We start from the raw sequence: 22,859 nt of genomic DNA, 5'->3' as shown, positions 1-22,859 counted from the left end.
GGCACAGGTGTCGTTTTCCATCCATCAACAGTGCAAAGCACCTTTGACCATTGTTCCATAGTCCAATTTCTGTGTTCTTGTGCATATTTTAGCCTTTTAGTCTTGTTCCCCTTTCTTAACAGAGGTATTCTTATTGCATCACATCCTTTAAGTCCTGATTTCAAGAGTGACCGTCTTACTGTTGATTTGATGGACAACGACACCTGTGCCTTGCGCCAGTTCTGTTGTCAATTGAACGCTTGTCTTCTTTCTATTCTATATCTCTTGGGATCCAGTCTAGTATCTCCTTGGTCCAGCAATGGTCTGTTCTTCTTGCTACATGTCTGGCCCACTGCCATTTCAGTTTTTTTGGTCTTATAATAACATTGCACGATATATAAATGTATAATTTGCATAGGAATTTTATAATTGGTTCTAGATAAAGATAAGATACCTTTTATTGGACTAACTAAACAATAATTAATTGCAAGGTTTCAAGACCTCAAAGGTCTCTTCTTCAGGTGAAAGTAGGAAAGAGAGATTGATGTTTACATTCAAAGGTGGCATCAGAACTTTAACAAAAACAACCCATTTTGAGTCATTACATTCTAATGAAAGGAAAAAAGCTGTGTTGGGGAAAAAAACAGTGGTGTGTGTATGTATGTGCATATATATATATATATATATATATATATATATATATATATATATATATCTATATATATATATATATATATATATATATATATATATATAAAAAAATAAATAATGTGTGTGTATACAGTAGTCAAAAGTTTACATACCCCGATGGAAACTTATAATTTCTCAAAAACAAAGAATTTTAACAAAAATCTTTTGTAGCAAAAGTTTTGCTTTTGTGGCTGAGGGAAAACAGTTACAAAAAATGTCTACAATTATTTATTTCAGCAATTTTTTTGCAAAACTCAAAAAAGCTTATTAAAAAGTATTCATATCCTTTAATGCTATGATAGTATGGTCTACAAGGTACTAAAAATTTCAATATGATAATCCATCCATTATCTGTAACCGCTTAATCCTATAGAGCAGGGGTGCCCAATCCTGGTCCTGGAGGGCCGATGCCCTCCTGGTTTTTGTTCAAACTGTACACTAAATTGATTAATTGGACCAATTAAGCTTCTAATAAGGGCTTGATTGGTCCAATTAAGTAATTTAGGGCACAGTTGCAACAAAAGCCAGGAGGGACATCGGCCCTCCAGGACCAGGATTGGGCACCCCTGCTATAGAGGGTCGCAGTGAGCCGGAGCCTAACCAAGCAGACATAGGGCGCAAGGTGGGACTACACCCTGGACGGGATGCCAGTCCATCGCAGGGCAATTTAGAGGCCAGTCCACCTAGCCAGCATGTCTTTGGACTGTGGAAGAAACCCACGCAAACACGGGGAGAACATGCAAACTCCACACACACTGTGCTGTGAGGCAGCAGCGCTAACCACCGCGCCACCCTTTCAATGATAAGCCAATATGGGAAAAAGTAAAGAGCTATCTGAAGACCTTAGGCAGAAAATGATTTATTGTCATAAAGCTGGAGAAGGACACAAGATTTCCAAGCATTTGAGTATCCCAATTTCAACTATTGTTTCTATTATCAAGTACAATACTCATGGTACTGGCACAACACTCCCTCAGTTTGGAAGAAATAAGGTTCTTTCACCAAGAACAAGTAGAAGAATTGTGAGGAAAGTTAATAACAATCTGAGATTGACTGCCAAAGATATTCAAAGTGAATTGGCTGCAAGTGAGACTAGGGATTCCATTTCAACTGTAGGTCTACTATTGTATGGTGAAGGTCTCAATGGTTGCAGGCCAAGGAAAAAGGACAATCGCTTAAAGTTTGCAAAATGACATTTGAATGATGGATATGAGTTCTGGTTAATGTTTTTGTGGAGTGATGAAACAAAAATCGAGCTATTTGGTCACGCTGATAGTCATAACGTTTGGAGAAAGTCTGGTGAGGCATACAAAGAAAAGAACACCATACCTACTGTCAAGCATGGAGGTGGTAATATCCTTCTATGGGGCTGTTTTTCCTCTAATGGCATAAGCAATTTAGTTCCAATACATAAAAAAATGAATTCCAGAGTATACCAAAAGATATTGGCCAATCATCTGAAATCCTCTGCTACAAAACTTGGTTTAAAGTGTAACTGGACATTCCAACATGACAACAATCCAAAGCATACATCAAACTCTACTTCAGAATGGTTAAAGAATAATAAAATCAAGGTCCTGGAATGGCCTAGTCAAAGTCTCTATCTAAATCCCATTGAGAATCTTTGGTATGAGTTGAAGGCGGCTGTGCACAAGAGATGTCCTTGGAATTTAAATGAACTCAAACAATTTTGCATTGAAGAATGGTCAAAAATGACTAAAGAATCATGCCAAAAGCTCATCGACAGATATCCTAATTGTTTAAAAGAGGTTATTATTGCTAAAGGTGCCTCAACTAGCTATTAATTTAATTTTCCTTCTCAGGGTATGAATACTTTTGAACTAGCATTTTTGGAGTTTTGCAAAAAAAATTGTTGAAACAAATAATTTCCATTGGGGCATGTAAACTTTTGACTACAGTTGTGTGTGTGTGTGTGTATATACTATATATACTGTGTACTGTGTATATATATTTTTTACTATCATTTCTTTCCACATATTGGTATGTACTGTTACAATTTTTTGCTGCTTTGCATTTTGTTCATATAACTTATTTATTTACTCTGTCTTTGTTGTAGGTATGTTATGACTTTGAGAGCTTTTAATTGTTGAATTCAATTACATTGTGTAGAAATGATAATCTCCAGGAAGTATACTTTGTAAGGGCTTTATAATAACGTGTTGCTTGTTTGCACTGATAAAGGTACTGTGAGCATGTTTAATATGTCGTTTAAATGAGGTGGATTTGCACAGTTGTTCTAGCTCTCCTCTTCAGCAGCCGCTTCACTTAGTGGCTCCACAGAGTTATAGTGCTCTCCCAGTCCATATGCATAGCGCATGTATCTGAAAAATAAACAGCTCATTATCAGAGAGGAAACAAAACATTAAAGAATACAGAATCTCTGAAGAGTACACTAGTACAGGGTAGCTATTAAGTCAGCTTGCTCTGCTGCATTGCAAAGAGTTAACGATCAATACGTGTGTGTGTGTGTGTGTGTGAGTATGTATATGTATATGTGAGGGGCTAATTTAAATGTTTTTTTTCTGTCTCTTATCCGGGGTCACTAACCATACTGAAACACCAAGTATCTCCATGAATAAACACCTTTACTTCCACAAATCCTAAATAGCCAGTGATCATCACCCCCACCCCTCCCCCGTCTCCTTGCCAGGTTTAACAGTGAGCATTCACATAGACTCCATTCTCAGCAAAGGATAAAGTTCTCAATTGAAGCAAGAAAAAAATGAAATCTACTAGGAGACAGGAGACACATTACAGGCAAGGTGTGCAAAACATGAGGCGCCAAGATTCAGAAAGCTCTGAGGCAGGAAAAATAAATGCATAGGTCACATACTGCGGCAGATGAAAAAATGGCATGAAAGATAAGAAATATCTCTTGCAATGCCTCTGTCAGATAGCATATTTTAATTAGCCAAATATACGGTCTGAACCCAGATTACATCCTACAGTCACATTTTCAAAATCATTCTTATCGGCCATTTAATACAAATATGATTACATTTCTAAAAGTAACATAACCAAAAAAGCATTTGGCATTGAATAGGTATATTTTTTCCACCAAGGACTGTTTCAGTAGGTCTGAAAAGGTACACCGATAGTTTTACCATACAATATATTTTATAGTGGAGTAAAACAATAATAAAATAAAATGAAGCCCACAGAAAAAATGAATTCTGGAGAAATTCCCTATTGTAGAACTAATTCTTCAATTTCTTCAAGCACAATGGAAACCTGAATAATAACTTACATTAGCCTAACTGGTGTGTTCTCATACTCTTCGCCTATAACTATGGTAGGGGACTTGGCCTGGATGACTTCTATTGGCATCTTAAGAATGTGTGACAGAGCCCGCAACTGCAAAAATAAGAAAAACAAATGATACGATAACACTATCAAAATGAATTAGAACAAGTAAGCAAATTCTGATTCTTGTGGATTTTCTTTTTAAAACACGATAGGGTCGATTCAGCTGATTTAAACAATTAAAATCATTGAAATGAATACATTTTTTTGCAAAAACATGTTTTTCTTTCAAATGTGCACATTTGAGACCATAGTGCACAGCAGCTCAGATGTATGGAATTATTGTGTTAGCTATAGCTGTTCACCAAAGTGCACAAAGAACAGAATAGCTTTACCTCAAGCTGTCCTCCCCATGCTGCTGTTTCGGCTACGTCAGAGCAGTATTTCTCAAATTCATCTGTTTAAAAAAAAAAAAAAAGAATGCATCAAGGCTGTATTGTTTATGTGTAACATACCATGTCATGATGGAGACCTCAATGTCATCTCTCTTATTTTGAAAAGTTCTTACAATAGGTATTGGTGGGCCCTATTCACAACTTTAACATAAGCTTTTAACTTTTTCAGTGGAGGATCACATTATTTCAACTGTTTTTTTCCCGCACCTGTTAGTCCCACCGATTCAGTATTTTCTAAAGCTGCGGAAAACACGGTGGGACTCTATCCACTAGTTTGGTTCATTAGTTATTCTGACGGTTTCTTTTGGTGGAATATGGTTCGTTAGTTATTCTGACGGTTTCTTTTGGTGGTATATGAAATGATCTAAGAATCAGTGTCTATTTTCTATATACGAAAGTGGTGGATAATGTAAACTTCCACCAGTTAGGTTTTCGCTTGCTTCAGCACGGTCAATACGACTATCTGCCAGTAAAAAAACAGTGACAGCAGTGAGACTGAGTCACCCTGACATTCAACATGGACCCTGTGTTAGAAGCAGCTGTGTGTGCTTGTCTGTGGGTGTGTGTGTGTCTTTGTGTATTACAATCCCAAACTGAAATACAACCCCATTGCAATGCAAACAGTTCTCTTTACCTCAAGCTGATCTGAAGAAGATCCGACCATCCTTTCGTGTCAAAGTGAGACTAATTTGAATTATTCTCCAGGGTAGCCCCAAATGAGTCAAACTATAGGCTACTTTGGAAAACTACAAAATAATACAAAAAATTCAACGATGCTGAAGTTGGCTTTTTATTCGGCCAGCTTCTTATTCACTAATGTGCACAAATGTAACTCAGATTGAATAACTGCGGTATTTCAGGGGATAAATCGCCTCGGGCGGCTCATTTCAAAGTTAATACAAACACAGGGGAACCCCTCTATGTCATCCATGAGTATTTATCCCAGCCCAAAACAGCGTGCAAACATGGCACACACAGCAATATTGACATTGCGTTTAGTGCAATATTTCAAAGTAGGGATCCAGAAGTGGAAACCCTGTGCGTGATCCATATGTATTCTTCCCTGTCTAACATGGAATTTGCTTTCCTTTGTTGTCTTGTCTAATAAGATTTGTGCTTTCCCCATTTAATATAGCATACTCACACAGACCTGAACAAGAAAAAGTCAATTTAACAAAGAACTCTAGAGGAAACTACAGTATAATGTCTATAAATATAGATTAAGTAGAGATTGGTGTTCGACAATGATACAGTGTACACATTGCTTTGCACTTCAGATATATACGTTGGGCTTACCTTTGAAAAGTAGAAATAAAAACTTCAACAAGGAATACAAGCTTTCTGTACAGTGCAGAATACAGTAGTAAACATGGACAGGTGACTTTACAACAGAATGGTTTGTTAAATTGACTTTTTCTTGTTCAGGTCTGTGTGAGTAAACTGGGGAAAGCATGAAACTTAAAAATGGGTTATTAAACAAGATAACAAAGCAAAATGACCATACCATCCCCCTAATATACACATGGTATTTGAGTAGAATTGTACACAGCTGTTTTTAGTTTCAAGTAGGATTTATAATAGAGTGTTTAATGTTGTGGATGAACATACTATAAATACAATACATTCCTTCAAGTAAGTTAGCTTTCATTTCTCTCCAGGGACCGTCTTCAGTTTAACAGTACAGTATTCAGTATTTCGATACATACCGGGATGCGCTATTTTACCATTTAGTTTTAGCACCGTTGCTTGTCTTGTGCAGATTTATGATTTTGGAATGTTTTGATATTATACTATACTATATATTATAAGGAATATGTGTGGTCCAGTGGTTAAAGACAAGGGCTTGCAACCACGAGGTCCCCGGTTCAAATCCCACCTCAGCCACTGACTCACTGTGTGACCCTGAGCAAGTCACTTAACCTCCTTGTGCTCCGTCTTTCGGGTGAGACGTAGTTGTAAGTGACTCTGCAGCTGATGCATAGTTCACACACCCTAGTCTCTGTAAGTCGCCTTGGATAAAGGCGTCTGCTAAATAAACAAATAATAATATACTTGTTGCAATATTGACTTAACAAGTTAACATTACTTTGCCCACTTTAATGCTTCTGAAATATAAGGATGGTTTGATGATTTTTTTTAAAAGCATATGCATTTATTTATTTATTTATTTATTTATTACTTTATACATTTTTATTTCCAAAGTATAGTTTCACATAGGACTACCCTGGAAAATAATTCAAACTAGTCTCACTTTGACACAAAGGGGTGGTCAGATCTTGTTCTTATTCAGGTCGGCTTTGGGTAAAATAAATTGCCTGCACAGAAATGTCAATGAACGGTGCTCAAGGTGATGGGGTTGACCAGATCCCAGAAAAATGCTTTTTCTTTGGGGGTGGGGGGAATAGAAAAAGGTTTACATGATTAAAAATAATTTATTTCAGGACGTATTAGACTGTCTTCATCTGTGTAGAGCAGTGGTCCTCAAAGTGGTGCTCACTAAGCCACAGCAGTCTGTTGACAGTGCTGCTCGCTTATGCAGTGCTTGTACGTACTCAACATATTTTTTTTTTCCTGAAGGACCTCTGGGATACGATCAACCAATTGAATATCTGCATTTTCTCTGCGGTAGCCCAGTCATAAGTTAGCTGGGTGGGACATAAACTGTGTCTGTTTAAACCTTTTGTGTACATCCAAAAAAAAAAAGTTTTCATTCATTTTTGTACACTGCAGTTTATGTCCTTTCAAACCTAGAACTCCCATAATTTGTTATGATCATGTTTGTTTGTTTTATGTTGTCCTAATTAAACCAGCGATTGGTAAGACTGGATGGAAATAAGAATTTGCCCTTGTGTTTTGACTCAATTTTCTGCTGGTTTGGTACAATTTTTTGCATGAAATGTGATCCGCTGGCTGATAAAACAGAGGATCACGTTAGAAAATAGGCAGATATTTTTTAACGGATTAACAGGTGGAAAATTCTGCATATTTTGCCTTTTCCACTGAAATTGGGTAGTAAATTACTCAATGACCCAAAACCTTATCTGGAGTGCTGGGTAGGTTAATTATTTTATAATGGCACTTAATGACTGACAAGTATAGGCGAAGATATCTACTGGCCCGATCTTTGCTTGTACTTTCGATGACAAGTTACCAGTCTGAAACATCACTAGATCCCTAGAGGACATGTTCCTGCTAACCCCCCTACCTGGTGTGTACATATCCCCAGTGCTGGGATTTGTTAAGAATGGCAGGAAATCATCAGCATGGCTCCTCATGTATTCAGCTGCCTGGGCTCTTAGCTCTGATAGACTGAGGGAGCCATCTCTGTCAGTCAGCTGGTCCTCAATGGCTCTGTACATGCAATGGCCATCTGAAGGGATCTGCTTGATCTGCAACTGTCTTTCAGCCAGCATCTGGGAGAGCTTCAGGCTCTCAAGGTGTCGTGACCCTGATAAGTTCTCGATTTCAGCTTCAGCTATTCTGCTCTCCCTCTCCTTTTCCAAAGCAGCCTTCTTATCCTGAAGAATTTAAAAGGAATGTTCAAGGCTGTAAACCTGGAGTCAGCATTGATCAATTTGAGACATGTTAAAAACTGTAAACGTGAACTACTCGTCACATTATTAAAGGTTAAGCATCGTGGTCTTTTCAAGAGGACTTCCAACTTGCCCATCATAATTACAAGACTTTCCCCCAAAGTTCCTGAAAAAGTGAAATTGCAAAAACAGACACTGTACTGTACTGCTGAAAAAGAAAACACTGCCGTGTACCCTTCGTTTTTGTGCTTTGGACACTCGGGAATCCTTGACATCATCGTGTTCTTCACTCTCCAGAACAAGATTTCCAAATCCATTTGTGGCTGATTCAACCTAAAGAAAAAGACAGAAGGATGTGCACTGGTGTTTTCCACCTATACCTGTATGTGTGTTTAAATGTTACTACAGAGAAGACTGACATAAAATGAATCACATTGGCCATTATACTGAAATGCAAGACAAAAGGCTACTCTGCAAGCCAATACATAAAATGCTTTTGCTTATTGTATCTGTACCATTACATTATTCTCTAGGAAAAGCTTGGCTAATATGCAAATTATAATGCTTCATTTGGTTAAAGTTTTTGTTCTGAATCGAATACAATACTATTAAATGTGTGTCTTCCTGGACCTTATGTTTTAATACCCCAGTTCATTATTATTTGACCGCAACGACCATTTCACCAGGTAGGTGTCATTTCTATTATAGGCATGGCTTGCATGAAGGGTTTTGGCATCCATTCACGGTGGTATTGAGACCAGTGATATTTGTAACCCTATTCAAATCCCTATAGTAACTGACCAAGCTCCTTCTGCAGTAAAACTCAAAGTCATGTAGACAAGCGTTTGGACATAAGTGTTTTTTTTTCAGTACATAAGTCCAATATGTAGCCTACCTTCCCCCCTCCTTCCACATTATTCCTCCACTGTTTCAGTTCTTCTTCCTGCTTTTGGTCCAGCTCAGCCTCGAGCTTGGCAATGTTTTCAACAAGCTGTTTTCGTCTCTTCTTATCATTCTTTGGAGTCGCATTTTTCATACCCTGGATCTTAGCTGCAAGCATGGTACATTTTAATAATCTTACTAGAAAAGTATTTTAGCATACTATGATCTCAACTGTAAATGCTGATCTGTACAAGTTAAATATTTGACGTGACAGTGGTGATAAACCCTGCTTAGTGAAACAGCGTTCTTATATTTTATATATGTTCACTGCATGTAATAAACCGCCTGTAGCATATGGATAATGCATTTACCGTCTAGATATGCATTATGAAATGCAAAATCTTACTGGCAGCTGCAGAGTAAAACATATCATATGTTAAATCAATAAACAAATATACATTCAATACTTTTGAATGCAGTGTTTTCGTATTAAAACACACGCAATTAATCTATGCACACAAAAAAAGAAATTGTTAGCATTGCATTTGTATCGCCTATTTATATACTTTCGTATTTTTAAGGATGCACTTAGGAAGCCTCGGAACTGGTACTCTACTAGCTTTTTACATTTTTCAATGTACCTTTCCCGAAAGCTTAAAATTAATACTGTACAGTTGCATTGCAGATTCTAACACACACAATAAGCTTCCAGTTCCGTTTTGCTGACACACTTGCTTATATATATATATATATATCACCTTGAAGATCTTTCTTCTCACTGCGATGTCGCTTAACGAGTTCTTCGTCTGTTTCCATTATCGCCTTTTGCTTTACTGTTCATTAAAAGAACCACTAAAACAGCAGCAAAACCAACATACTGACTACTATACCCTTTTCCATTTGACCTCTCCTCGCGACAAGAGTCGATACAGCGTATACCTCACATGGGGAAGTTGACCGCCAGTGCTTTTGGGAAATGTAGTCTACGTAGAAAAAAAGGTCGTAGCTGCTAGTAATGGCTATACCACTGCGAGGGTGTCCAATCGTCTAGTAACTAGATATCGCCCTCGGCTATAATGTGGAGCTGCACGTGGTTAGTTATGGTTTTATATATTTGGATACTATATTTTTTGTTTTGCCAATACCAACCAATGGCTTTACATATTTGCATACAAACTAGCAATAACAAAATAACTACTGTTTTTCTCCTAGTACATTCATATATATATATATATATATATATATATATATATATATATATATATATATATATATATATATATGAATCAGTGTGCGTAAACAAGCTTGCAAGATGCAAGACGTATTTTGCATTGATAGAGCTGAACTAGACGATATTGGATTGTAGTTTGGCACTGCTCTCCTGAATTAATAGGAGATTTCTGCCAACCCACTGCTTCCATTATCACCCTTCTAGAACCTTGAAAAAAAATATACACACAAAACATCTGAAAATGTCCCTTGTAGATTTCCAGAATGGATAACACATTTTTTTTTTTTTTCTGGAAGTTTTACTAAGGTATACTTGAACGCAGAGTAAATTAACCTGCTCTTTGGACTTGCATTGATAAAAACAAAACTTACACAGCAAAACAAATGATATTCTAAAGTTGTCATTGTTATGCATTATGTATTTAAATGCACAGTTAAAAGTATATGAAAATACATATTTTTGTATTTATTTATTTCACTAGTTATATATTGTGCCGCTAATGTTTCGATTCCTGGTTAGTTCTTGTAACCAGAAACAATCCAGTAAACTTTAAAGAACTAAAAGTAAGGCTATCATGGGATACTTTTGTCATTAATTATAGAACAACGTTACCACATGCATTTTAAAAAGTATGTTTTACATGCAGCAGGTATTGTTTTTTTCACAAAGGAATCATACACAGATATTCTCAACTCCAGCTGTTTACATGCAGTGTATGATATATGCCGTTCTTTGTACACATTGAAAAACAACCATATACAAACACAAAGCAATACAAGAATACATAGGAAATTAGATTCTCAGATTAAAATAACAAATTAACTCTTTCCTTTTTTCTTTGAAACTTACACAGCATTACTGGACTGGACAAATACAAAGTATTGAAAATAACTTATGGGAAACTCTGTGACTGAACAAATTGGCTGCATTTATAAATTAGGGCAGTATATCTCAGAGGAAGCTCTGAAATCTAATTGAGATACAAAACCTAAACTGTAGATTTCTCTTTCTGTCTAAACTCAGGGGTGAAATTCTGCCGGTACTCAGTACCGGGACTTATTTTGATGCCGGTGAAGTAATAATTTTTTTCTTTAGTCTGAAATATTGAAAAACAAACATTGCTGCACATGAATTTGAAGGCAAAACGCCACGTCAGTGCTTTCCATAAATTATATAGGTGATAAGAAATAATTATCATAACATGTTTTTCCTTGCACTGATTTACCACATTGCCAGAATTGGCATGAAAGTGATGAGTGGGACAGTATGGCTTAATATTAAAAAAAAAAAAAACAGGACCAAGGAAGTGCTGCTTCAGATTGTGGTAAGCGAGTCAGAATCGAGATACAGATGTAGGTGTGCTTCATGCTTTTCAAACACAGGCCCAACTTGCAAAGTACATGTTATAGTAATCAACATTTTGTTTTGTTGTGATCCTAGTATGTTCTGTTATGAGGACTGTAATAAATGAAAACCAAAATGGTGAGGTGTTTTTTCTTTGTACAATGCCCCCTTTTCTAAAACATTTTGAAGAGTTTATTTAAGTTAAACATGAGTTTTCACTTGCGTGTACATCTAAAAAAAGAAAAAAGGCAGAAGTAAACCACAGTAATGATATTACTTTATAAAAATGTGTCTTTTGCCACTTTGTTTATTGTGCAGAAACCACAATACCAGGGATACTTTTTTTTTTAAGTCTACATTTATACTGTTTCTGTCTGAAAACTCTTTTTATGGAATAGATCTTAGTAATTAATCGACACAGAAACACAACGGAGAAACACACAGAATATATTATTGTAGGATAAGTAAAAAATACATAAAAGAAACAGGCATGTTCTAATCCAAGGCTATTATTGTAGCATGGCCAGGTCCTGTTGTAGGTGAGTACCCAGGGTCTGGAAAGTATGGGGATGATTGCTAAGAGATATGGAGATTAAAATGGACAAGTCAAGTACATCATTAGTAGTACAGTGCCTGTTACATAAAACAAATTGAGGGGTATTTTAGCCCCTATTGTGCATTGTTTCATAGCACAGTTGTTTTTTTATACCATTTTTTATAACATCATCCCTTTTTTAGGATATCATGAAACAAAACTCCCTCTCTACAGCAGTTACCGCATAGTGTACTTTTTTTAATGCTTGTCATTTAAGGTTTAACTTAAGTGTTATATTACAGTACATGACTGAGTGATACAACGGATACAGAGGATACAATGCTTTCAGTATTTTCAGCTTCCTTGTTGATTGTGAATTGATTATAATTGATCAGTTATTTTTTAAGGCTTAGTTTGTATTCATAAATGTATCGTGTACCGATATGTATACATTTTAAAAGTATTTATTCATTAGCACTAAAATTGTCTCAATTTTTTAAATGTTTACACCCGGCTGTGCATATGAGTACCTGCACTTGTTTGTTGAGAATTTCACCCCTGTCAAAGCTGATACCTAGCTGTTATTAGTGCCAAATGTCACAACCCCAATCCTGCTACACCTTACAGTTCAATGACGTAATTACAAGGCTACGTGTCATATACAGCACTGTACACAAACTACGGTCTGTTCAATTGATCTAAAATGGGTCAGATCTAAAATTATTCAAAGAAGATGGCATTGAGGAAAACTACATTTTTAACAATATGCGTGAGTCTCTCAAGTGTATTTTGTTTCTTTAAAAGTAAATAGTATTTAAAAGTTTATTATCTGAGCTACCACTGCTTAGACCCCACTTTATCTAACTTTCTGTATAAAGATGGGTACAGATGCATTTGGGTTTCTTAAGTCATTTTTTAGAAATGATACCCAGGACAGGCAGGATGTTTCTTATATTTTTATAGTATGAGTTAACTGTGTTTGGCACATATGATCACACAAGCATTTACTCTTATGTGGGGTTCTATACACCTAAACTAAATTTCACTGACTGTACCTACTGTGAACGATTATTATTATTATTTATTTCTTAGCAGACGCCCTTATCCAGGGCGACTTACAATTGTTACAATATATCACATTATACAGATATCACATTATTTTTACATACAATTACCCATTTATACAGTTGGGTTTTTACTGGAGCAATCTAGGTAAAGTACCTTGCTCAAGGGTACAACAGCAGTGTCCCCCACTGGGGATTGAACCCACAACCCTCCGGTCAAGAGTCCAGAGCCCTAACCACTACTCCACACTTAACTCTGGTTTTACGTCAAGATTTATGATTATGATTATGTTTGAAGATCCAGTACTGGTGCCATTTCTTCAGATGATTTCACACCCAGTGTAACAACCTAAATCTAAAGGGATTTAAACATGGGATCTTCTGACTTGCAGTCAGACCATTAGTGAACCACTACAGCTACAGTTCTCTGCTTCGCTCAGTTTTAATTTCCAAGGAGACATTCCGATGTGCATAAGCTGCCCAAGAGGAATCCTAATGCAGTAGTTGTCACTTCATTGCTCTGGATCCACTAACAGCCTGTGTTTTTGTTTTAACCTTGTATTCATTTATGATTATTATTATTTGTATTGTTGCAGATCATTCACACAGAACAATTCAATTAGCAAAGGCTCTCAAAATGTATGGAGTTTGTAAGCGCTGCCCTGGATAGCACTGCATATTTGAAATAATATCTATGTCATAGTTGAAACGAACACATCTGTTCTCTCCTGTTCCCCTGTGATTAGAGTTGAGAACCACTGTATGCTAGTAGAATCCGTTTTTATATACTATGAAGGGTCCTTCAGATAATAAAAACAGAAATAGTGTTTAACAAAGTTCTTTACTATTAATATTTTTATTGACTGACAAGAGAGAAATCTGTTTTGATTTATTTAAAATACAGTGAATCCTCAATATAAGGTTACTCTTTATACAGTTACTGGTAGTGATGTTACTGTATGAATGTACAGTAGTTGGATGGCTCCCAGTCCCCAGTTGTATCTGTGTCCAGTGCCAATAACTAGCTCCACTTTATCGCACCATTATTGTATGCCAATGATTCGCTCTCAACAACAGCTGTAAATAAAGTCAGAGCTGTATAACTATGGGAAAACAGACTGATATTGACAGTTTAAATTGATTTATTTATTTATTTTTTTGATCCAGTGTAAAGTCTGCAAAGTCTATAAATGAAAACTTGTTAAAAATTGTAACACACTAATATAATTTAGGGATATTTAACACACACACACACACACACACACACACACACACACACACACACACACATAGTTTATTCAAGCAAGTGAATTTGCTGAATTTTGGAATAAATGTAATATGCCACCACCCTGGGACAGGATTATAATTCGTTTTCTAGTTTGTATGGGGGGTTATTTAATTTAAACATTTCACTATTCTGACCATTCACAATTATTTTGCATACTTTTAGTTTATTCAACTCTTTGTTTAAATGTTATATTACTTTGCAAGTGTCAAACCAAGTTTACCAACTAAAGCAATTCCGACAGAACCCCCTCTGTGATTGGTGCGTTCCCCTGCCCATCCTGCGCGTTCCACGCCTTTAGCTCCACCTCCAGAAAGCTGTGTCTCATGAGCATTCATGACACATTGGTCTGATTCCAGAGACCAGAGAAAGCCTGCTGAAGCTGTGTTGTTGTTGTACTGCTGCAGATATGGCTGATGGTGTGGATGAGCGATCCCCTTTATTGTCAGCACCTAACTCTGGGAATGTCACACCTACAGCACCTCCGTATTTAATACAAGACAACAACCCGAGAGGTAAGATGACAGCGGTATGATACACATACGTTTTAATTAATGTGGGTGTGACATATGTGTGACTGTGTTTGTTTCATATGAACATGATACCCACAAGGGCATCTGCTGCAAAGCAACTGTGCCGGCTTAAGTAACACCGGTATATAAAGCAAGGTGGAGGCACGAAGAATTTGTCCAGGGGCCTCATTTTAAATTACTTAACGTTGTCAGTCAATTGCCTCGAGAACAACTTCGGGTACAGAGCAACGCATATCATAATGTTCTGTACAACTAGTTTTTTTTCTTATAATTAATTCGCTCAACAGTATGTCTTATGCTCGACAAAAGGCGTAAAAAGGAAAGGGGTAGGATTCTCTTACTAAACAAGGGCGAGATTTATCTCATGTCATATTATTATTCGTCTCCCTGTGGGCGATACTAATCTTTGTTATATTAGATATCTTAGACTGACCTAAAATAAGCGATCATGTTTTTTTGTTAACTGTAATTAAGGATGCTTGATTTTTTTATGTCATTCTATTGTTAATCAGTGGTTTGTAGATACATTAGCATTGTTTTGCTAAAGTAGTACATCAACATTAGTGTTTCATGTAAGAATCAAGAGGTGAAAGCACAGGAAATATCATGCTAGGAAGGGTATGCTGTGGTCTTTTCATTATTTTGGCCTTACAGGTGCCTCCTGTGAAAACAATACTGGGTACCTTACAATGCACTATAAATCTATATTTGAATGAACTGAGATTCTTAAACCCATTCTCAGCAAGGAAATGTGGGTCTCAGAAAACCACAACCGCAGTATCTCTGCACTGCTGCACATGCATTTGCATCCACACATAAACACACACAATCTTCAGACAGCTCCATGTACTGGTAATGTATATGTGTTTTAGCATAGTGTACATGATTGAATAGTATAGAAATCCCAGTATGTGTGACAGGTATGGAACATTTTTCTTTGTGGGGTGTGGGTGGGGGATAAATATTAACTTCATTAAATTGAATGCTGCTTTTGTGTAGTGCATTGTCTAGTTCTGAGAGAAAATGCTGGGTGAGACTACAGTAGAAGAATAGTACTGGCCAAAATTAAGTATTGGATTTTTTTCCTTTTTATAAATGATTATTCTGTAATCGATCAAACAAGTATTTCACAAACTAAGTCACAAGCTTTCATAGAAACTAACATTAAAAACACATCCATACAAGAAAACGAAACACAACAGGTTTATGCATGATTTTAGAATTAGTACTATCCACAATCTTAACTATACATTGTGTCTTCAGCAGTGAAGATACCGAGTAAAGTGAATAATAACAAAAATAAATCCCTTTGACCTTCAGAGTTTTCCACAGGCCTGGATTATTCTTCAATCACCCATTTGTGCTCACTTCTCAAGCCTTGTTGTTAGCACCAAACATATTTATGTCTTTGAGTTTCAAACACTATTGAGTTTCAGATCACTATTGATCTAAAGCCGGGCCTCCTTATTATTTTAATGTTTTGAATGTGCTGGTAGAAGAAACTTAATGTGACCAGTGGGTGTGCTGTCTATGATACTGTGATCCTGTGAAACGGTAAACCCCATGACAGCTTCCAAAAATGAAGTGAGGAGTCTAAGAATAACCATGGCTATTAGCCCTCACTGGATGCGTGTTTAATCAACGCTGGTCTTTCTGTTCAAATAGTGGGGTTAATACTTGTCAGGTTTCACTTGACAGCTGTACAGACATTCTTGCACAGTTGTTAAACTAGGTTTCTCTGAAAACAAGCACATGTAACCATTCTCATGATTATCCAATACCAGTAAACTTAATGTCATAGTGTAGTGAAGAGTGAAGAACACTGTTATATTAAAGGGGGAAGGAGAGTAAATGTTCTGATGGATACTGTTTGAATGTTTGAGTACTAGGAAGCAGTGCTCCAGATAAGCTGCACACTGGGTGTTTTTCGCATTGAAAAAATATGGCTTTTAACTATCCTACGTAATTCATGAGTGAAAGAATACGCATAGCAATTTTGCTGCACAGCTTGAGTTTGCATATTATCAGGCTTAAAATTGCAATACTTTAAAATGCAATACACTCCTTTCATGTCTTCAGTGTATATAAATTGCTAATTTATATACACAATTCAATGACCGTTGCTGTTATGTAATTCAGTGTTATTCCCCCTAAAACACCAACGCTAAAAATGAACACACAATAGGTAGATAATAATTATTAGTTTTGCTCAAATTCTTACACCAAAAAAAAAAAACTGAGCAAGTAGCCTAGCTACATCTTCAGAAGTGCTTCGATTTCTGTTTATTTATTTTTCTGTAATACATTCTCACTACCTTACATAGTTCTGCTTTTTATCTAGTAAAACATGTGCTTTCACAAAAGGGCTTAGAATATATATGCTTTAAAACAGCATACCTTTTTTTCATTTATTTATTTATTTATTTTTTCCTTGAATCAAGTGTCCAGCAATGCACCATAACAAAACTGTAAACCCTTTGCAACTGTAAATTTCAAGAACTGTGAAACTATATAAAGTCTCTCAAATGTAAACATCTAACATTATGTACATCCAGCTGTTCATCAGTGCTCCGGGTTTGCTGCCTCCAGCACCGGATCCGGAGTGGCTCCAGTGGTTCAGCTCCAGCTCCAGGCTGGCTCCAGAGCTGACAGAGACCTCTTGCTCCAGCTCCAGGCTGGCTCCAGCAGCTTCTGCTCCAGCTCCGGAGCCGCTCCAGTGCTGCTTCAAACTGGTGCACCAGCTCCAGAGCCACAAAAACCTATGCGTGACTATCATAGTATCATATTATTTAAGATTTTAATGTTGTTTGTTTGTGTTTCTCAGTAAAAGACAAGTGTGAATCTGGTTTTAACGTTTTATTCTTTTATTTATTTTTATAAAAATAAATTTGCCTAATATTCAACAAAATCAACAGTATCAGCAACGTTCACCCTTTTTGTCCCTTTAACTAAAAATAACTTAAGATTGCTTTTCAGAGCAAGACAGGTCACGTAGCACAGTGCACTGAGTACGTGATTACACTGTGACTTGAGGTAAATTGCGTGAACCACATTGAACTCTTGAAGGAGCTGGAGTCTCCTGTGGTTTCCCATGCTGCTGTTGCAAAGAAAGTTGGCGTGTCAACATCGCAGGTGCGATTAAATTTTGTTAGGAATAAAAAAACATTGAGTTGTATTTTAAATTAGGTATTTAACATTTAATCATATGCGATGTGATGTGATTTCATTCTTTTTCTTTTCATTAAGAATAAAAGTGTGTGACCTAAGGTCATCTCAACTGCCCCTCGTTTAATTGGGACAGCCACTCGTTGGGGATGTTTTTCCTTCTCCTAAGGCGTCCCGATAGAACATAAGAACATAAGAACATAAGAAAGTTTACAAACGAGAGGAGGCCATTCAGCCCATCTTGCTCGTTTGGTTGTTAGTAGCTTATTGATCCCAGAATCTCATCAAGCAGCTTCTTGAAGGATCCCATGGTGTCAGCTTCAACAACATTACTGGGGAGTTGGTTCCAGACCCTCATAATCCTCTGTGTAAAAAAGTGCCTCCTATTTTCTGTTCTGAATGCCCCTTTATCTAATCTCCATTTGTGACCCCTGGTCCTTGTTTCTTTTTTCAGGTCAAAGACGTCCCCTGGGTCGACATTGTCTATACCTTTTAGGATTTTGAATGTTTGAATTAGATCGCCGCGTAGTCTTCTTTGTTCAAGACTGAATAGATTCAATTCTTTTAGCCTGTCTGCATATGACATGCCTTTTAAACCAGGGATAATTCTGGTTGCTCTTCTTTGCACTCTTTCTAGAGCAGCAATATCCTTTTTGTAACGAGGTGACCAGAACTGAACACAATATTCTAGGTGAGGTCTTACTAATGCATTGTAAAGTTTTAACATGACTTCCCTTGATTTAAATTCAACACTTCTCACAATATATCTGATCATCTTGTTGGCCTTTTTCTATAACTTCCCCACATTGGGTTTCAAACTTTTGTTCTAACTTGGCATCTCAAACTGTTTAAGAGCTGATTTTAATATAAAAGCCTTGATTAGCAAATTATTAGTTCAATAAAGTAATTAAGAGCTCAGCTGAATAAAAATAACGGGTACTCCAGGACCAATTGAAAACCCATGCCCTATATTATACATTTTCTCTTTTTTAACAGGTTTTGTTGAGTTTTTCCCCTTTTTTATTTTGCGTTATGCCAAGGAAATTCCTGCAAAATATAATTTATTTTCAGTCCCGGCTCAAAGATACATTTCAATTCAGAAATATTATTTGTTCAACATTTGTGGAACTTAGCCTTGCTCTTTGGTCAGTAAGTAAATCCCCTGCTTTGGAGAACAGTCTTTCACTTTCCACTGACGTTACAGGCACACATAGAAACGATGTGACAGTTGTGCTAACAAAGGCAAGAATCGTTGCGATTCCTCCAGTAATCCAAAGGGCTTGAGTCCAAAGGCTCTCTCTTCTCAGCTGCATACACACACCTTCAACTCATTGTCTAATGCAGATCCTGCAAAGTCATCATCATCTTCTGTGCTGCTGTCAGAAAGCTGGTAGATGCTCTTACTGCCAAATGGATGTGCTCTCTTGGCTGGAACTGGATCCCTTTCAGGAGGTTCGCATGCAATAAACAAACCTTTCATAATAGCTTCTTTTTGCTAACTGTTGAAGAGACAGCTTTTAAACCGCAGATCCAGGAATGTTGACATCGGAAAATGAAGGTCATTCTCAAAGCTTGATAACCTTGTTGAGATCTGACTCAAAAGATAGTCATTCATCTTTGATCCAGGTTCAGACTTCACTTGAATCTTGCCAAGTGCAACTTTCAACCACTGTGTGCACAATGCTGCAGGATACTTTGCCCCAGAAAGAGTTGTGGTTGATTCCTGAAATGGCTTCAGCATCTCACTCACTTCTTCCAGAAGCATCTTATCCTCAGCAGCAATGTTTAGTGCTGGTCTCTTCAATTTCTAACGGCTCCACTTGTTGGGTCTCCTTTTCGATCATTGGCAAGCTTGAGATCCATTTTGTAATGCAGTCTCTCTGAATCTTCACTGGTTCAGATCCGGTCTCAGCCAGGTACACCTTTTGAATAGGCATTCCAAACACTAGGTGATCTTTTAAAAAGTGTGGCTATGGATCGACGTGTTTCAATCACTGCAGATATTTCTTCTAGTAACACTTGCTTTCCTTGCCTGGGAAAAGTAATCTCCTGCAGACAGAGTTGCAATGTATGAGCTAAACAAGGTGCCATATCAACTTAAGAAGCTGGCAGGCACGTACAACATTGGCACCACTGTCAGGACCAGCACATACTACTTGCTTTAAATCATAGGAGTTTAAAACGTTTTGCACTGAAAGGCAGTGTTCTCCCCAGTATGGGCTTCATTAGCAGGATTGCAGCCAGTGCATTTTGCAATCAAATTCCACTTCTAGTCAACACTTAACTGTTAGAAATGTTCTTAAAAATATTTCCCAACATAAAACCAATGTCACCTTACAATAACTGATTTTGAGTTTCAGTGTTTTAAAATAAAATATCAAACAGAACGAAATTTCAGTGTACCATTTGTAATTCAGTAATATGAGAGAATTGGTCAGGGGTCTGAATACTTTTGCAAGGCACTGTGTGTATATATATATATATATATATATATATATATATATATAAAAAAAAAATAGCATATCCACAGGCAATGTTGAAGTCTTGCATACTAAATGTTAAGCAGCACCTAAGATTGGAGCCCATGAGCTGATCCTTCCCATGGAGGAGGTCATGCTGAAGTAAGTGGTGTTAACTTGTCACAGGCATCAAGACTCTTGGGATACAGAATAGGGGCAGTGATTAGTTTAACTCCCAAACAACTAGCAAATGGTTTTAAATGAAACATTAAAACATTGGTCTTTATGTTATCAGGACCACAGCATATTCTATAAAAAAGAGCGTGTGCTCAAATATACTAGCCTATTTTATTCATACCAGTAGTTTACCAGCATTCCAGAACTCATTACTGCAGTGGTTATTACCATTACCATTCACTGCAGAACCATATCAGGGCCAGTACAGTAAATGTAGTTAATTGTGTTGCCATTGCTGTTAATTCTGTGGTTTGTTAAATGGTTTTGGTAGGGCTGCTAAAAGCACGGCCGCTTGGTGTGCAGCATGAGTCATGCAGTCAGAGGAGCGCAGGTTTTCTTTCTGGCTGTGCAAATTTGCTGGTCTTTGCTGGGGTTCCCGGGGGGGGGGGGGGGGGGGGGGGGAGTGAATTGCTCTGGCGCTCCCGTGGGTTAGGGAGGCAAAACCGGCAGGGATTGTTTCTCCTCATCATTCTACAGCGGACCTTACCGAACACCTGCAGGGCTGCTCCTTGCCCTCCAGAGGCCGGTAGCTCGCTAACATCCACTCTCGCGTTCCTGGGTGTAAAAGAGGAAACTGGCCTGGTTGTGGGTTTGGAGGAGGCCCACTGAACCTTCAGTCACCTCCGTCAGCTCAGCAGCAGCAATGGGGCAGAATGAAGTCTCTCCACTGCTTTCTGTCTTGCACTAACTCCACGGCTTCGTTCATCATTAATGCTTTCTACTGTGTGGTGTTCTTGATGGTATCCACCCAGGGAATCCTTGGTCTTCCCCTAGGTTTCATTCCATGTACCTCTGTGTGCATTTCCATGAGGGGTATTCTATCAGTGTCCATTTTTGATACATGACCGAACCATTGCAATTGAATTTTCTGCAGCAGGGTTGTTTCCTGTTTCATCTCAGGATCTCGATATTACCATTCTGTTGTCTAGTGATCACAGGATAATTTAATCCCAGGATGTAGAGAAAACAGAAGTTAAAACACTTATTTTTGGCATATGCATGTTTTGTTTGTTTGTTTGTTTGTATGTGAACAGCCCCATAGCAGTGAGCAGCCAACAGCACTGAGCAAAAAATCACTACATGGAAAATAATACAGTATGGTATCTGACCCTACGAAAAAACCAGGTCAACTGGCCCTGAGGATTGGATTAGATCTTTAAAACTGGGCAAAGCAAATCAGTCCATGACTCTTCTGAATAGAAATATTGTCATATTGGTAGAACCTTTTTCAACATTTACCTTGTCTCCCTGTCAGGAAATTATATTGCAGCATGGATTGAAGTGGATCTTTTCACAATATTCAGGTATAATTCCATAATTTCCATGTTCTGTGACATCCCTTGTATAACGCACATCATTTGTGTACTACCCCAGCAAAAACCCAATGATATAATTTGTAATTCATAGAATACTATAAGTACATGTTATAGTTAAAACATCATTTGTTAAATAGAGTGCAGATTAAAATATAAAATGGTCTTTTAATAAAATATAATAACATATTTGTAGTCCCCCCCCCCCCAATAATATTCTTATTAACTTTTTGTATTTGCTATTGTACAGTTATATATAAAAAAATAAATAACTAATTATTCAAATTAATAGACAGGGGTGCAAATTCTAGCGTTAGTAGACTGTTTTTTTTCTCAGCAACCATAGATGCTGATAGTTTCTCATTGGGTCTGGACTATTAACATGACCATTGGCTCCTGCAGCCGTATGCACATTATGCACAGTGCGTACCATTGGTTTGCAAAATTTCAGCTTCATAATGTGGACTCACATGTAGTCTTGTGCGATCGATTGACACGAAACAGACATTTTAAGCTTATAGAATTGTTCTGTTTTATTTAGTGTTAGTAATGAGCAAACAGAAGCCGATTAGTTTGGTGAAGCCTTGAAAGAGCAAAAATTTATCTTCAGATGATTCAAAAAGAATGTTAGAGGGCAGCATTGAATGTTACTACGTAGGAGGTGGTGTGGTCCAGTGTTTAAAGAAAAGGGCTTGTAACCAAAAGCTCCCTGGTTCAAATCCCGGCTCAGCCACTGACTCATTGTGTAACCTTGAGCAAGTCACTTAACCTCCTTGTGCTCCATCTTTCGGGTTGTTGTAAATGACTCTGCAGCTGATGCATGGTTCACACACCCTAGTTTCTGTAAGTCGCCTTGGATAAAGGCGTCTGCTAAATAAACAAATAATAAT

General features: G+C 37.3%; 2 protein-coding genes across 2 annotated transcripts in view; one reads left to right on the top strand and one right to left on the bottom strand.

Moving 5' to 3' along the window:
- Nucleotides 1-2,872: 2,872 nt before the first annotated feature.
- LOC117394876 (deubiquitinase OTUD6B) lies at nucleotides 2,873-9,776 on the bottom strand. Its single transcript, XM_034921099.2, has 7 exons — nucleotides 9,562-9,776; nucleotides 8,817-8,971; nucleotides 8,156-8,254; nucleotides 7,594-7,906; nucleotides 4,329-4,390; nucleotides 3,938-4,044; nucleotides 2,873-3,011 (listed from the first exon to the last, which is right to left on the bottom strand). The coding sequence occupies exons 1-7, from the start codon at nucleotides 9,617-9,619 to the stop codon at nucleotides 2,927-2,929; spliced, it is 879 nt and encodes a 292-aa protein (XP_034776990.2). The 5' UTR covers nucleotides 9,620-9,776; the 3' UTR covers nucleotides 2,873-2,926.
- Nucleotides 9,777-14,576: 4,800 nt separating this feature from the next.
- Nucleotides 14,577-22,859, top strand: part of LOC117395030 (type 2 phosphatidylinositol 4,5-bisphosphate 4-phosphatase-like) — a 28,753-nt gene continuing 20,470 nt past the window's right edge. Inside the window, exon 1 of the mRNA XM_033993871.3 lies at nucleotides 14,577-14,777. Coding sequence (XP_033849762.3) covers nucleotides 14,672-14,777 — 106 coding nt within the window. The 5' untranslated portion in view covers nucleotides 14,577-14,671. The remainder of the gene's footprint in view (nucleotides 14,778-22,859) is intronic.

Source organism: Acipenser ruthenus, chromosome 3 (assembly GCF_902713425.1).
Source record: "Acipenser ruthenus chromosome 3, fAciRut3.2 maternal haplotype, whole genome shotgun sequence".
Classification (NCBI taxonomy): domain Eukaryota; kingdom Metazoa; phylum Chordata; class Actinopteri; order Acipenseriformes; family Acipenseridae; genus Acipenser; species Acipenser ruthenus.
Note: the sequence above shows the minus strand (reverse complement) of the source record. Positions and strands in the feature narration are given on the sequence as shown.